Below are 15949 nucleotides of genomic sequence, written 5' to 3'. Positions count from 1 at the left end.
AATATAGTGTAAATTAATATGTATATTCAGCTGACTCTTTATATATTATATAAGCTTTGCTTTTTTAATATAATCACTGATATATGTAGTAACTGTGCTCATTGTTGAAGCAGAGAATGACTGATAACTAACAACTGAATCAGCTTGAAATAATTTAAATGTTACTGCTGCTCTTATCACAGCTTCAATAAGAAATTATAGCTATTGACAGACTGTAAGTATGATTTGATAAGTCACTTCAGAATCATTTTCTCTCAGAGATTGAAATATTAATAGACTATTACTTCTTATAATAACTGCATATATCTGAATAATAAGATTAATAGATGATTGATTTAATGCTGAAAATGCTGCAGAAATAATCTGCTTAATCACTGAACTGAGTCATTTCTCTCTAAGCTCACACTGCAAGATAAGAGATATAATGATTAAAGCTCAAGCATGTTCTTGAAGCTGATACTTCTTGAGATAAGTGATCAGCAACTGTAGATGATTTCAACTACAAGAAAAAGAAAATGTCTGCAATATTCAGAAGTATTTTAGCTGATTATATGATGATAAGACAGTACTGATTAGTAATAAGTATGAAATCTCTGATATATCAGTAAACTCACTATGATATGAATCAGAAGAAAAAAAGAAGATCAAATTCAAACTTAAGTATATTTGAAAAAGAGACACTGTCTGTGCTGTTATATTCTGCTCTTAACACATTTACTCTCTGTGTGTGAGATTCAGTAGATCATTCAGTTTAGACTAAAGATATTGTATATAATAATGAAATCAGCTGTTATTGTATAGATCATAGTTCAGATTCAGCTGATTTTTATTATTAATAAAGCAGCTTCAATATAATCTTCTTATAGTTGATTCTTTGATCTCTGCATTGCTATTTTACTGCAGCATATCTTCAAGAAATGCAATACAAGATGCAACAATTCTCATCTTTTCTTCACTAATATTCATCATAACTCTCTCACAATTCAATATAGATAAGTCATACAACAATGCAGTAACAGTGTTAGAAAAATTAATACTATAAGAATCAAAGATTAGAATAAAAATATTGTTTCACTTCAAGTGCTCAACAGTACTCAGTGCAGAAATTATATAAAAACTTATCAAGCTTCAGTACATGTTCTGATATAAATTAAATTCATTAATAAATAATTGATATAACAGAGAAATAACTTGTATATCAGAGTAAAATATACTTTTCAAAAGATCTCAATCATGTACTGCAATTTTCAACTCAGTCTGAATCAGTAAAGATTTGCAATATGATTATATCTCAACAACTTCAGTTTTAATTCTCATGACTCAGTGAAGAAAATACTGACCTTGACTCTCATATATCAGCAGATCAGAACCTGATTCAAATGCTATATTCATATAAACATCAAGTTGATTAAGAACTTGAATAATTGAGATATATTTCATCTCATTCTTCATTGTGATTATTTTGAAGAGACTAAATAATGAATTCAAGAACAGTAATCTTTGTGCAGTCTGCAGAGTATAATGAACAGCTTCTTAAACTTTCAGAACTATTATATGAGATCTCATGTCTGAATGTTAATGATCATGTTCAATAAAATGCACTCTTTCAATATAAGATATATCATTCAACTCTGATTTGCAGTAGCATTCAAGATTCTCACACTGATACTGAATAAAATTAAAAGGAAAAAGAGGTTTATTTATTGATGAATATCATATAAAGTTGCTGAAACAATATTTGACAGAGCTCTCTCAACTGTGAGATTGCTATAACTCTGTGAAATTGTTGATAATTTCTACCATTTCTATATACATTTGTCACTGAAAAGTTGAGGATTTGAGAAGAGCAGATATTAAGAGAATTGAATTTTAAAAGTAGAGTGATCTCATGAAGAATTTGACAAGATTTTTCTAAGCAGAACTCAGAGTTGACATTTGTATTGATAATACTATTGAAATTGAGATTTTCTTAACTGATAAAATCAGAAATTGTGCTCTGTATTGCTTTTTCAGAGTTGATAGATCTTCAGAGAGCAGACTTATCAGCAATGTATTCTTCAATAAACACAGAATTTACAGTAGTGATTTGTAGTTTTTTCAGAAAATATCTGACTCTTCAGCTCAGAGTTTCATTGTCAGAACAAATGAATTCATTTCAAAGTTACTACATTTATAAGATATATCAATTACTGAATCAGAATCAATAAATTAATCAGTAATAGTAACAGCAATTATATCAGCAGCTGGTATTTCAATATCATCAGTAACTGACTCATCAGAATTCTCTTGATCATCATTTTCAGAAATATTCTCCTCAGCAGCTGCTTTCAAAAGCCACTCAATATACTTAACATTATCAGCAGCATCCTCATTATATGACTCTGTCTTTAGAGAATGTTAGTTTTTATAATAATAGAGACATCAAAAGTGATAAACTTACTGAGAATAGCAATGCTTCTTCACTGAAAGCATCATTGTCTGAATCACTGTTGATAAAATCTTCATTTGCAGTTTTCAGAAAAGAGAGACTCTGATGTTGAAATTTCAATTGATCATCTCTGAATTCTTGTCTAGAGACAGATAGCAGATAGTGTTTCAGATTTTAATTAAACAGATATGACATTTTACTTTCTGATATGATTTGTAGAAAAAAGTTGCATAGTTGAAAAGATATGAATGAAGTGAATGAGTGATCTTGATAAAATAAAGAGATAAGATTGAATTATCAAAAAGAGATATATCAATAAGAGTTATAATCAGCAACAAACATTATCTTAATATTAATAATCATACTTTCTTTGTTATATTCCTGCAAGTAGCTGATTATTTTATCAGAATACTATCAAAATTCTATCAAAATCCTGAAAATAAGCATGATCATAGATCTCAGTTTAATAGATCTCTCTGAACTCTCTCATCTGATAGGTTTACTGAGACAAATCACTGATTTCAAAAGAAATCATATATTGATATATCTGTATTATAGAATGAACATAATGACATTAATGAAGAATATCAGACAGATAAGAAATCAAACTCATCTCTGACATTCAGTGATCTGTTGAAGAGACATCACTGAATTCAGCACTCAGATGCAGAAGTGTATGAGAAGGAAATTCAGCTGATAGAATAAAAGCTCTGTGTTGAAATCAGATGAATGTATTTTCTTACATTCTCAAAGAACAATCTGAACAAGACAGTTGCAGAGATGATGAAAACAAAGAATAAAATCTCATATATATTCTCATCAAGCTGAATTACAATGCTTGATGCAATAAAGACATGAAAGTCAAGAATATTGAAAGAAATGAAGACAAGTATTTCCAGTATTTCAGATCTTAGCAAAAATCTCAACTTTTTAGCAGAATATATCAAGCCTCTGATGAGATATCTTGATCTTTCAGTGAGAAATCTTAGACAAATCTAAACTTTTCAGTAAGATATCAAAACTTATCTGATTAACTTAACTAATCATTTATTGATATAGAATCATATTCAATGAGAGAAGGTAAAAAGCAGAGAAAGTTCAGTGATAATTGAATTATATAACTGCTATGAAGAGTTGACAATCTTTGACTATTTTTGTAATTCATTTATTACTGAAAAGTTCTTCTTGGTTTTTTACTGAGTGTGAGAAATCATTGACTTTGATCAATTCTCTGAGTGAGAACAATGATATATGAAATGTAAGTTAACATCAGTTTGAAAAACATCAGACTGAGAAATAAGAAACTGATTCTGAAAAATAGAGATATATATAAATCTGACAACTCAAGTCAAAATATTTGATGATACTGATATAAATGAAAATTCCATCAAAGCTATACTGTAATGATAAGATATTCTGATATTTTGAAATCTTATAAGTGATATTTCTGAATATCAATAAATTGTCAGAGATGATTTTGCAGAGACAATTCAGAATACTCTGACAGTCAAAAAAAGACATATGATGAAAGATGTATAAGAGAAGATGTGAAAAAAGATAAAATTTTCAGATGCACTTTCAGTAAAAGACAGATCTGTGATATAGAGTGTTCAGTAACACAGAGAGTTCTGATATAACTTATTTCTATTTCAATATATTTAGTTTTCTATGAGTTTTATATATAAATTAGTTAATATATACTTTAATATATATAATTAGAATATATCTGTCTTAATATTCACTGATGAAAATTGTCATATTCTCTAAAATTTGTATGATTATAACTGTAGCAGAATCACTAATTTCACTGTACTAGAAAATCTTCTTATTCATCTGAAATTCTGTAGATATATTTCTGACAGTATATTAAACACTTGTTTCTGATTAATAGAAATGATTTTATATTCAAAATAGCTGTAGTTCATTCAATGATAGCTCACACAGAAAGTATTTATTCTGAAAATAAGATATGAATGAAATCTGTCAGATGTATTGATTAATTATGTTCAGAAGTCTTCTGAAATATGAAAGTATTACAAAAGAATTAACAACATATATAAAGAGAATGTCAACTTATTATTCTTCTTTTCTTTTCTTTCTTCTTTCTTCTTACAATCATATCACAATACAAATATTGATTTATCAGTTTATTCAGCTCACTCAGTCTTTCTTCATCTTCAGTAAGATTAGTATTCTGTCAGTTGCAATAGAAAGCTTTAAGAATCAAAAGTTCTAATATAAGATACTGTGTGTGCACAGTATAGCAAGAATATCAGTAAATTATTATATCAGTATTAATAACAGCATCAACAACAGCATTAATAACAGTATTAACAACAGCATTAATAACAGTATTAATAACAGTAATAACAACAACAACAGCAGTACAAATAATCAGTGATACTCTTAAGCATATATATACAGCAGCTGTAAAAGTATAAGAGAAAGAAACAGCAATCAGACTGAAAACTCTTAATCAGTCAGATAAGTTAATAATGTATAAATATTACATCTTATATATCTTTCTCTGTTATATTGATACTGTTTGTGACAAAGTTGAAGAAAGCATAAAGCCATGTTCAAACTGCAATCATGAAAAGAAAGATTGTGTGATATGTCTCAATAAATTCAAAGATGAAATCAAAAATCTAGTCTGAATTCATGAGTTTTATCTTACTGTCTTAACAGTTATGAAGAAATCAGTCAAGTCAGTCATGCTGAAGATAGTAAAGAATTTATTCAAGTAAATCAAGAAAGCAAAGACATGCTGGCAGAAAGCAGAAAATTAAAAAATGAAGAGTGTAGCTATCACATTGAAAGTCTTGAATACATCTATCAGTCTCACTGAAAAAGTCAAACTTGAAATTAAGAAGATTAAGTTGAATATTGAAAGAGTTAAATTGAAGATTGAAAAGAAGAAAATCACTATGAAGAAGAAGAAAATTATCATTGAAAAGATAAAATTGAATATTGAAAACACAAAGCTTGCTGTTCAGTGAGAGATCTTGAGATCAGTTAATAATTATTATAAGAATTAAAAAGTAATAATGAAGAATCTCACAAACTTAATCAACAGTGTCAGAGAGAAAGTGCAGCACATTTTCATTGAAATATATGAAATAATAAACTGATTTGAAATAATTATCAAACTTCTCAGTAATACAGTCAATGAGAGCAGTAGTAATAAGAAATCTATTAATAGTGATAATTCTCTTTCTCTCTCTACAACTCTCACTGATCTCTCTATTATCACTGCTAATTCTTCTCTTCTCTTCTTCTTCAATCTTCTGACTCTGATGAGTGTTCTGAGTTCTCAGACTTATGAAACAATCACTGAAACAGTAAGCTAGAGTCAGTGAAATGATTCTCAGATTTATTCAGAGATTAATAATTGTATAGACTTTCAAACACTCAGCATCTGATCACTCTGAAATCTCAACTCTCAAATATCAGATGACTGATGACAGTGTCTCTCAGATCATGACTAATTCATAAACCTCAATTCACAAGTTCAGTAATGTGATCAATGAGAGTAATATGACTGAGAATGAAGACTATGAAAGAAACTTGATTCAGTTGATTCAGAAGAATTTAGATAGAAGTATTCATAATTTTCAATAGAGAATAATATCAGTGAATGAGACAGTTTTAAGAATTAGTGATTATATAGATTAGATTCAGTGACATCACTAATATGATAATTGATTTTTTCAGTTTATCACTTATTTACAGTGATTCCATCATTCATTCATCATTATACTATGATTTACAGCTCAGCGACCGTGTCGCCGATTGAAATGGTGGAACAACCATAATCCGGTCGTGTAATAACCCTACGTTCTTCCCGTATGGAGATTTTGCGGACCACTATCCCTCCTCCGAGGTTATTGGGTTGGATTTAAGTCCCATCTAGCCTAGCTGGGTGCCACCTAACATCAAATTCTATGTTGACGATGTGGAGAAGGACTGGACATATGGGCCTGATGAGGCATTCGACGTTATCCATGCACGGCAGATGGGAGGCAGTATCAGCGACTAGAAGAAGTTGGCTAAATCATGCTTTGACAATTTGAAACCGGGGGGTTGGATAGAGCTGCAGGAGCCGGAGACGCTGATTACATCTGACGATGACACGGCCAGCAAGGCGACGGCATCTAATGAATTTCTGGATCTGTCCAATAAGGCAGCGGTCCAGTTTGGAAAGGAGCTTAATATGGGCCGGAAGTACAAGCAGCATCTGATTGATGCGGGCTCTGTGGATGTCAGGGACAAGGCATTCATTTGTTCCATCCAAATGTTCTCGAATACGTTTTGTCCCCCCCTATTTTCTCTCTCTCTCTCTCTTTTTTCTTTTTTGTAGGTAAACTTCATACTCACACTCTTACAGACACCAATTGGCCCCTGGGCCAAAGATCCCAAACTAAAGGAAGTCGGCCGATACTTCCTCGAGCATTGCCTGTTAGGCGTCGATGCCTACGTCCTGGGTTTCATCGGCAAGCTCCTTGGGTGGATTGAGTCTGATTATTATTTTCTTTTTCTTTTTCTTTTTCTTGACTTATACGTACTTGGTGGCCAACCTGGCCCATTTTGTCTGTCACGCGTCCCACATTCTAGAGATAGATTGATTATAGTAAATAACACAACATGAATGAAGCCCTTCCCCAAGGGTCTATCTATCATTTCCATAATTTCTGTTCAAAGCCACCCAGGTCCTTATGCTTCTTTTACAGCCTTTGAAGTTTAGGAAGAGCAAATTCTATGGGCCATTTGCCTCTTGCTCCCATCCATGCTTTCTTATACGTGCATAGGTATCTCGTGCCCCGTTACCCATTTCGGCGCTGGGTTGTTTTTTTTTGGCTAGTAACTAACTACGTACGTGTTTCCTCCCCCATCTGCTCTTCCCAGTCCAACTTTCCTTCACCCAGTGTGTAGGAGAACAACTCGTCACCATATTTTTGAGAGTAAAGTGATTTTAAATATCTCCTAAGCAAGTATAAAAAACATACATGTAAACTCCCACGAGCATCCGGCAAACCAGGCTATCTATGTAAATCACCCACAAGTTTTCAATGCCATTACATGGCATTCCCGCCTTTCTTGTGTGTACCTGCATTAAATCATTTGCGTGCCAGGGAACTCGCAATCGTCATGCATTATTAACAATTAACTCGCTCATTCATATCCTGATCAAGATTCTTTCTATCACAGACTGGGATTTGTGTCGAAGATTGACTACTTTGGATAATCGATTGCCTCCCCAGCAATATATATTGGTGCATATTACACATGTATTATGCATGACTCTTCACATTTCAAACTTCTTCACAGGTCAAATTTAGATCACTGAAGCTGACTTTAGAAAGGGTTCAAGAACTTATATATATATCTTCGGGAGGGGAGGGAGGTGGGAAGGAGCTCTTCTCCCACATGAGAGATAAATACATATGTCCCACCTACTCATATACTAGTAGAGGTCAGTATACTCAGAGGCATGATTCAGTACAAGAGGGCTGCTTTGACTCATTAGTGTGCATTCATTGTATGAGGTCCATATTATTAAGTAAGGCAAAAGTATAGCTAGTTCAAACCTTCGTATGATTGCCCAGGCCAGACACGGAATAGTTAACTACAGCTCTTCTTGGGGATTTACGGAATTTCGTCATTGTTCATTTAGCTTCTCCACTGCCTGCCCAGAGGGTTTTCGGACAACCGGCAATAAAGTTTAAGATCAATTTTTGCTTCTCCCACCCGACTTCGCCGTGTGGCTCCGAGAGGATAATAGGAGATATGGGGGGGAATCCAGGATCCATGGGTTCAAGCAAGGGCCAACTGGCTAATAAGAGATGGAGATGGAGAGAGCTGGTCTGGTGTTGGGGCAAAATCTCACCAGGAGAGCTCACCTTGGACAGGGATTGAGATTTAAGGCACAGCCATGGATTTGTTAAGCTCGTCGACGATAGATAGGTTCTTTTCTGAGGTACTTGGAGATGATGATAACTAGAGGAGAATAGTTAGTAATATCATCATAGTAACTATCATGATGATAATGATGAATGAGTATGACGATGACACAGTTTCAGTGGAAATGGTACTTGCAACCAAACAAGTTTTCTTTTCTTCCCATCCACTTTTTCGAGTCTAGAACCGTAATAATTCCCTCTATCCAAGAGTGTATAATCTGATCTTCCTGGCGAAGTGTGGAGACGAGTTAATAGCTGTGGAGGAACCCTTTTCAGCAGAATTAGTCCAGTGTGCAGAGGCCTCAACTCACATTGTTCAGCAAGCAGCAGATCTGATATACGAACAAAGCGACGACACGGAATCTCCTTCCGGTTGACATTGAATAATTGGCACTCAATTGACATTGAATTGACATTTGTCTATGACATCTTCATCTCCACTGTATCCGAGAATTCGCCGCCGTGGCTGAGTCAGCTCTCACGTGACCTTCCGGGCATCCCCAACCTCATCTCATCTTGTTCTGCCGGCAAAGGTTCTATCTCGCTGTGCTTTTTACTGCTGGAACTAACTCAAGACTTGCTTCTTGTCGCCTTATTTCCTCCCTCTCCTGCTCCTGTGTTAGCTCCTCGTCGCCCTGTGCGGCTCTTGTTTCTGCATTTCTTGGTTTGTTGGTTGCTGCTGCTGTTGCTGCTGCTGTTGCTGCTGCTCTGTTGCTATTCCTGCTAGTCATTATTGCTGCTGGCTGTCTTGGATCTTGTCCTCCCATCCGCTCGCTGCTGTCCACATATCCTTGCAGCAAAGCCTTAAGACACACCCTTGACTGGGAGAACGATGAGAGTTGTTGCTCCTCACCCGTCCAACGGCAGTGCTTGATACTAAACACCAATCCTGCTTTGCCCTCGATCCACTCGATCGTGCGAGCTGATTCGAGAAGGCCGGGACCTCGATTCTCTCTGCCCAGCCCTCCTAGCCTAGCTAGCCGCCTAATCCGCTCTTGTCAGGTCCTCAGGCCGGGATCTGCTGTGCACAAACAACAAATCCTAGCACTCGGCGCTCAGCCTCTTAGCATCTCTCGTCCCTTGGAGCCCTGGACACTGTCCTCGCCAGAGTCACGACCAGGCCCAAGTTAAAACCCAGCCCATCCCAGACATCCGACTCCAGCTTCGAGACCGCTGCTTCCCGTCTCCACCACCGCCAACCTTGGAGTCTTGCAGTGATACTTGTGATAGTGCTTGCTGGCTCTCACAACTAACTCTCTCTCTCCCTCCCTCCCTCTCCCTCCCTCTTTCTCTTCCAATACCTTTCCACCTCCCTCTATCTCTCCTCCTCCTCCTCCTACCATCTCCTACCATCTCTTTCAGGGCTACCTAGATAAATATCCTGGCCAATCCTCAACCACGAATACCCATCTCTCCGTCCGCCATCTGTTCCCTCTCTCCCAATTCGGCTCTTTTTGAGGGGACAGATTTTACCGTTTGATCATCATGCACAAAATCACCAATTTCACGGGCCAGGCCCGTCATGGATGGGAAAGGATGACCCCGACCTTTGGCATGTCCCGTCCCCATCAGGACATGTCGAATCAAGCCCTTCGACGACCCCATGGCCCTCATCCAGTCACAGTCCCCCCTGGAGTCGATACCACCGTAACTCTCTCCTTCAATGTCCCCTTCTCCTCGAACCTTCCCGGCCCTGATCCCGAAGACATCCTACACTCAAGTCCAGGCGCTTTCCAAAGGTGGACATTCCCTGAGGGAACCCCGGAAGGTACCCCGATCCACAAGCTCCCAGTCCACGCAAGCAACCTAGATGCCCTGAGAAAGCTATGTCGAAATGTTAGCGAGTCCAGCCATGGCAGAATCGAAGCTACCGTGACCTCATCAGAACCCAAGGCCGTCGCCTCGTTACAACGTCGCCCTCAGGGACTCGTAACGAATGTGTGCATTTCAGGCGATGGCGAAACCGTTCAACAAGTACGACAGAATATTTTGAAGGAAACCCCAATAGCTCTGGTACGTGCCCGTTGAGTATATATGTCTATATATATAGCCCTTTCGCTACCACGGCCCTGGTACCGTCCCTATATAAGATTTTTGTATTTTTCACTAACTGTGAGTGAAGAAATGCGCTACGCTTGACATCGATGTCAATCTAGTTATGGATAAAAATACGAATGGTGTCCGGTCAAGTGTACTCGAACACCTCGACACGTTGGCGCGGTATACCGGAGCAGATATCTTCTTACTAAGCCCCAAAGTCCTCGATGCGGACAGCGCCATCGTGTCATCATATGGTCATTCGACAGAAAACGGGTTAGATCACCGGTTCCGTGTTGCCATATACAGCGATGTAGAAAGTGCGGAACACGCCAAAACTAGAGTCTTGATCATGATCGATCAAATTGTAGGTTCCTGAGTCCTTAAAGTTTCTTGCACTACCGAACCTTCGAAGCTAACATTCTGTGGTAGTTGAAACGTCGTGTCGATGCAATGAAGCTTGAGCTATCAATGCATACGCTGGTTTGTGGCCGTACCCGCAAGAATATCAAATTTATCGAAGCGTCAACAAACACTGCCATCTACTTCCCACCACCGTTTCCACGAGTTTTTGGCTACACCCCGCCTGGAGGTAGCCGAAGGAGCGAAGATGAAGTTTATATCACCGGTGAAACTCAAGAGCAAATTAGCCTCGCGAAGCAGAAGTTGCACGACCTAGTCAGCGGAGTCAAGATTTTCATGAAGAACGTTAAGTTATCATCAAACAAAATCGACAATATTCTCCTAGATCGCTTGGATAAAGTTCGGAAAGTGATGGAAGCAAATGGCACATACGTTCTCTTCCCATCGCTAGGCAGCCAGCATGGTATTGTTCGCGTTCAAGGGTCCGAAGTCTTGCACATCGAGCGAACTGTCAGGGAAATCATGGCATTGGTGAGTTTTTGTTTTCTTCCATGTTTACATTAAAAGTGGGTAACATATGTATACTGACTTGCCCTACCACCTAGGCTGGACAATTCTACAGTGCATCTTGGTGGCTCATTCTCCCCGACCCTACGCAATCTAGCTCAATGCGCGGCCCGTCCCCGGCTGATGTCAGGACAATGCTTTCTGATATTTGCACGAATTCTGGCGCTGAGGTCAGTTTCGATAAGCTAACCTTCACCATTAACGGCTCGGATGACTCTGTCAAAGCCGCTATGATGGTGATCCAACAAATTCCTTTCGTCAAGCGAACACCTTACCAGATGCGTGTTAAGATCGAGCTTGCGAACGAGCATAAAGAGTTCGTCAGTGGCAAGAAGAATGGCAAGATCAATAAGATCATGGGCCAAAGTAAGCGACCATCCTTCCTTTTAGGTGCACCATCTCTCGTTGCAGAATGCTGATTATGCTTGTGTAGGCAACGTTCAAATTATCTTCGACGGTTTCAACGAGTACAATTTCTACATTGACGTCTGCGGAACTCAATATGATGCTACTAGGAATGGGCTTGACCTCGTTGAGCAGGAAATGCCTGCATCAATATCGTTCCATGTTCCTGACCAGTACCATAAGCGAATCATTGGCATTGGGGGGCAACATATCCAACGCATTATGAAAAAATATTCTGTCTTCGTCAAATTTTCAAACGCAATGGACCGTGGAGGCGTCGGCAAGGAAGACGATGACGTGAAAGTCGACAATGTAATCTGTCGGACCCCTGCTAGGAATGCCCAGAACCTGGACTTGGTCAAGCAGGAGATTATGGACATGGTCGAGAAAGTTGTAAGTTTTAAAAGAAGCTGGAATGCCCTGCTGTGAGTTTGCAAGACCCCTAACAAAAAGCTTTAGGATGCGGAATTTGTCTCCGAGACCGTCGTTATCAACCGCCTATATCACCGCGAACTACTAGTCCGCATGTCTGAGATTGAAGAACTTGAGAAGAAATGGAACTGCAAGATTGACTTCCCAAGCACTGAGTTGGCCAGCGATTTTGTGACCATTTCTGGGCCCGAATATCAAGTTCCTCAGGCTGTAGATGCTTTCTTGGTAAGATTGAAACGATTCCGCGCCATCTTCATCCCACAAGTTTACGATATGCTAATTCTTGAATAGGGTATGGTTCCCGAAAGCCACGAGCTCTCCTTCCAAAGTTCTACAGAGCTCCGGGAATTTTTCAAGTCTCCCGAGTTCTGCAACGATGTCCGAGAAAAACTCAAGGAGCAATATGAAGTCGATGCAGTTGTAGATATGAGTGCGGAACCACAGTGTTCCTCTGAGAACGAGCCTCCTCCAGAGGACCGCATTATTCTCGGATATACTCGGAACAATGCTGGCGGACTCAAGGATGCCATTGACTTCCTCATTTCTCGACTCGTGTCCCATGGGCTTGATGCCACCACCGTCAAGGGAGCCATCCAGCGTCCAAAATCAGACTCTTTTGAAGAGTCCTTGCCATTTTTCGATTCTAAATTGCTACAACACGCCCCAGCTCCTCTAGTGACCGACTCCCCGACCCGCCACAATTTCTCAGACGTCGCAAGCGACCGCGGTTCCATCTTTGAACGCCTCCGTAAACCAGGCAGCATCTCATCGTTCTCGTCCTTCATCGGACGCAAGAACCAGTCAGGATCACCCGGTTCTTTCTTCAAACACGCCTCCAGCAACGCTTCCAAAGCGTCCCTCGTCTCCATGGAGTCTCGTGATAGTGGTTATCGAAATCCTTGGAACGACTCTGGCGTGAACCTCCCTGAGGACGACGTCCTGCACACCAACGGCTGGGCCTCTCGGTTTGATAACAAATTCCCCTTCGGCACGGCGCTGGGTGACATGACCCCCAAACATGACCTCCGCGCATCTTTCGACAGTGGCCGTCCGAGTACCTCGAATTCTACTTCTGGATATCCAGCTCCTATCGGGCCACCCCGTTGAACTAAAACCACAGTTAAGGATAAATCAAAAATAACCACACGCCACTCCAGTCAAAATTCCCTGCTTCATGAACATTTTAAACCCCATATATATGCATGATACCTGCCCCCGCATACAGTCCCTCAGAAGTCATTCGCAATATACCCCATTCCACAAATACCAGTCTACTGCAATCGCATTATGATACCAAAGGAGTAAAAAATACCATCTTTTGTTTACTTTGCCTTTGTGCTCTGCCTTATCTTTCACTTGTTTTGCTATATATTTCTGTTTCTCTCCCTTTTTCATATCATCGAAAAGAAACGCATCCTACACTATGAGTTTTGAACCTTTTTGTTGCTTTGTCTTTTTTTTCCTACAAACTATATACCTATTTAACCATATACCCCTGGATGGGATGGAAGAGCACTCTTTGTTAGTTAGCTTGTTATGTCTTTTTCGTTTTGTTCTTTTTGGTCCTGGGTTTTTGATATTTATTATTTTTCTCCACCCTGACAACAAAAAAGTGATTCGGCGTTGTTTTCGCGAGATAACTGGGTTGATACCTCTTTCTTTTCCTCTCTTCTCGGTTTTCCTTTTTCCCCTACTTTTTATTTATTTGTGTTACTTCATTCGAGTTTTGTTGATTATTATCGTTATCCATTTTCTCCCATTTTCATTGCTCTTTTGCTCTCGAATTGGCTTCGCTTGGGGTTGGTTGGTTGGGTTTGGCTGATCTGATGGATGGATGGATGGATTGACTGATTGAATTGAATTGATTGAAAATGCCTCTCCTATCTCTCTCTTTTTTTTTTCCGTTTTTCCCCTCGAAATGCTATTTTTGTCTAGCCTTTTTTCATCGTAAGATAACCTATATAAACAAAACAAAAATCCTTTTTTTCAAGGAAGACTTCTATTTAATTATTCCGCCCAACAGGGTATAAAGCAGTTTTTAGTTTTGAGGGTTTTTTTTCTGTTTTTCTTTTTTCTTTTTTCTTTTTCTTTTTCTTTTCTTCTTGGATCCTGCATCCTTGCCTGTCCCAACTAGGGTAAAGAAATTTAACAATAAAAATCAATAACATAGCAACCTCCAGACTCTTCTAACGATCTTCTTTTTACCACTCATACATACCGTCCTATCTCTGCGTCTTCTCCAGCGGCGAACGAAAGAAAAATATATCTAGGATTGCCATGAATAGGGTTGTATAAACGCCCTCTTCAACCCCAACAAAACTCAGATCTCTCTCTCTCTCTCTCTCTCTCTCTTTCTACCCATTCGTTAGCTCCGTCATCCGTAACACGCCAGGTTAACTTCTTTGCTACTGCTATTTCATTGCAAGATTCTCTAGTTCATTGTAAGATAATTACTCGCTAATATATGTACGTGTGTATATTATACTGACTATAAGTTCTATTCCATACGTGTTTATTGGCACTGGGTTTTCTTGTAAAGAGCTTGCAGTCGCGGAGCAGTGTAGGAATAATTAATTTGATATTGATCATACGAATGAAGTGCATTTGAAAGTAGAGTAGGCAACCCTTTGATAGGGTAGTTAAGGCAAAAATGAGATCACGATGCAATAAAGACGAGTTCAAAAAATAACATAAGAGAATTGCGAGAAATAAGATAAAACAAAATCAGCGGGATCCAGCTCTCCTTGGAGACGCATGTAATCAATCATCAACCACGCTTCGGAGGCTATACCAGATCATACCATGTCGAGTTAAAAGGGAATGAAGAAAGGAAGAGAGAAACACATGAGGACGGGCATATTATGAAAATTGAAAAATTGCAGAGAAATCAAATAAATAAAAAAGAGGAAAGACGAAAGAGGAAAAAGGAAAAAGAGAAAAAGAGAAAGGAAAGAAAGTCATAAATAAATAAAACAATAAACTGAATAAGATAATTAAATAATCATACCTAACTACCTACTGTACTAACGCAAAAGTATCGGCCCCCCTCACTAATAATCTACTCTCATCCATGTACCACTTCAATGTTATGAATGTCAATTATCATGATTTACTATGCCACCACGCGTTATTTTACATGAAATTTCTGGAAATAGACCTGGAAGGGAGTTGACTCCTCATGAATGCAGTAAAATTATTGGATATCATCATTCTGGATGAGATTATCAGCAGATTTCTGCACAACTTGAGATTCCAAAAACCACAATCTGCAGAATCATTGGGAATCATCCTTTTCAAATCAATGATGCATCCCAACCACACTCAGGAAGGCCTTTAAAGCTATGTATCTGTGATCACAGAATCTTATTCAACTATGTCTGAACCAAACTGAAAGTTATCTATAAAATCCTACTTCAAAATACTGTGTTAAACATCTCTCATGACACTATTTACTGTGAGCTCAAGAAAGCCAGCATTACCAATCACCCTGCTAAGAGAAGACCATTCCTACTGCTCAGACATGTAGAAGAATGACTTGTCTGAGCTATGATCAGAAGAAATTGAACATCTGAGCAGTGAGATAAGATTATTTGATCTGATGAAAGTACTGTGGAACAGGACAAGAGAGAGCAGTGACAATGAATCTTCAGAATCAGCACTCAGAAATGAAATCTTGATAAAATAACTACATATCATACAAGCAAGAATACTACTGTAATGATATAGAGTGCTTTTTATAGATTCTGATGCTCACAGC

The 15949-nt window shown here is 38.3% G+C and overlaps 3 protein-coding genes across 3 annotated transcripts; 2 read left to right on the top strand and 1 right to left on the bottom strand.

Annotated features, from left to right (window-relative positions):
* Nucleotides 1-5220: 5220 nt before the first annotated feature.
* BDCG_07551 (TAM domain methyltransferase) lies at nucleotides 5221-6467 on the top strand (the record flags this gene model as incomplete). Its single annotated transcript, XM_045423337.1, has 3 exons — nucleotides 5221-5423; nucleotides 5746-5769; nucleotides 6347-6467. 3 exons carry the CDS (start codon nucleotides 5221-5223, stop codon nucleotides 6465-6467), a joined length of 348 nt encoding a protein of 115 aa, XP_045278756.1.
* A 489-nt stretch (nucleotides 6468-6956) lies between these two features.
* BDCG_07549 (KH domain-containing protein) lies at nucleotides 6957-14543 on the top strand. The gene is made up of 8 exons (XM_045423335.1): nucleotides 6957-7236; nucleotides 7334-10401; nucleotides 10511-10792; nucleotides 10858-11319; nucleotides 11394-11721; nucleotides 11789-12153; nucleotides 12220-12417; nucleotides 12484-14543. The coding sequence occupies exons 2-8, from the start codon at nucleotides 9874-9876 to the stop codon at nucleotides 13297-13299; spliced, it is 2979 nt and encodes a 992-aa protein (XP_045278754.1). The 5' UTR covers nucleotides 6957-7236; nucleotides 7334-9873; the 3' UTR covers nucleotides 13300-14543.
* On the bottom strand, nucleotides 7942-9531 carry BDCG_07550 (uncharacterized protein; the record flags this gene model as incomplete). The annotated part of the gene is made up of 3 exons (XM_045423336.1): nucleotides 7942-8425; nucleotides 8959-9360; nucleotides 9503-9531. The coding sequence occupies 3 exons, from the start codon at nucleotides 9529-9531 to the stop codon at nucleotides 8095-8097; spliced, it is 762 nt and encodes a 253-aa protein (XP_045278755.1). The 3' UTR covers nucleotides 7942-8094.
* Nucleotides 14544-15949: the final 1406 nt, after the last annotated feature.

This window comes from Blastomyces dermatitidis (genome assembly GCF_000003525.1).
Source record: "Blastomyces dermatitidis ER-3 genomic scaffold supercont1.9, whole genome shotgun sequence".
In the NCBI taxonomy this organism is placed as follows: domain Eukaryota; kingdom Fungi; phylum Ascomycota; class Eurotiomycetes; order Onygenales; family Ajellomycetaceae; genus Blastomyces; species Blastomyces dermatitidis.
This window is presented reverse-complemented; position numbering and strand designations above follow the sequence as displayed.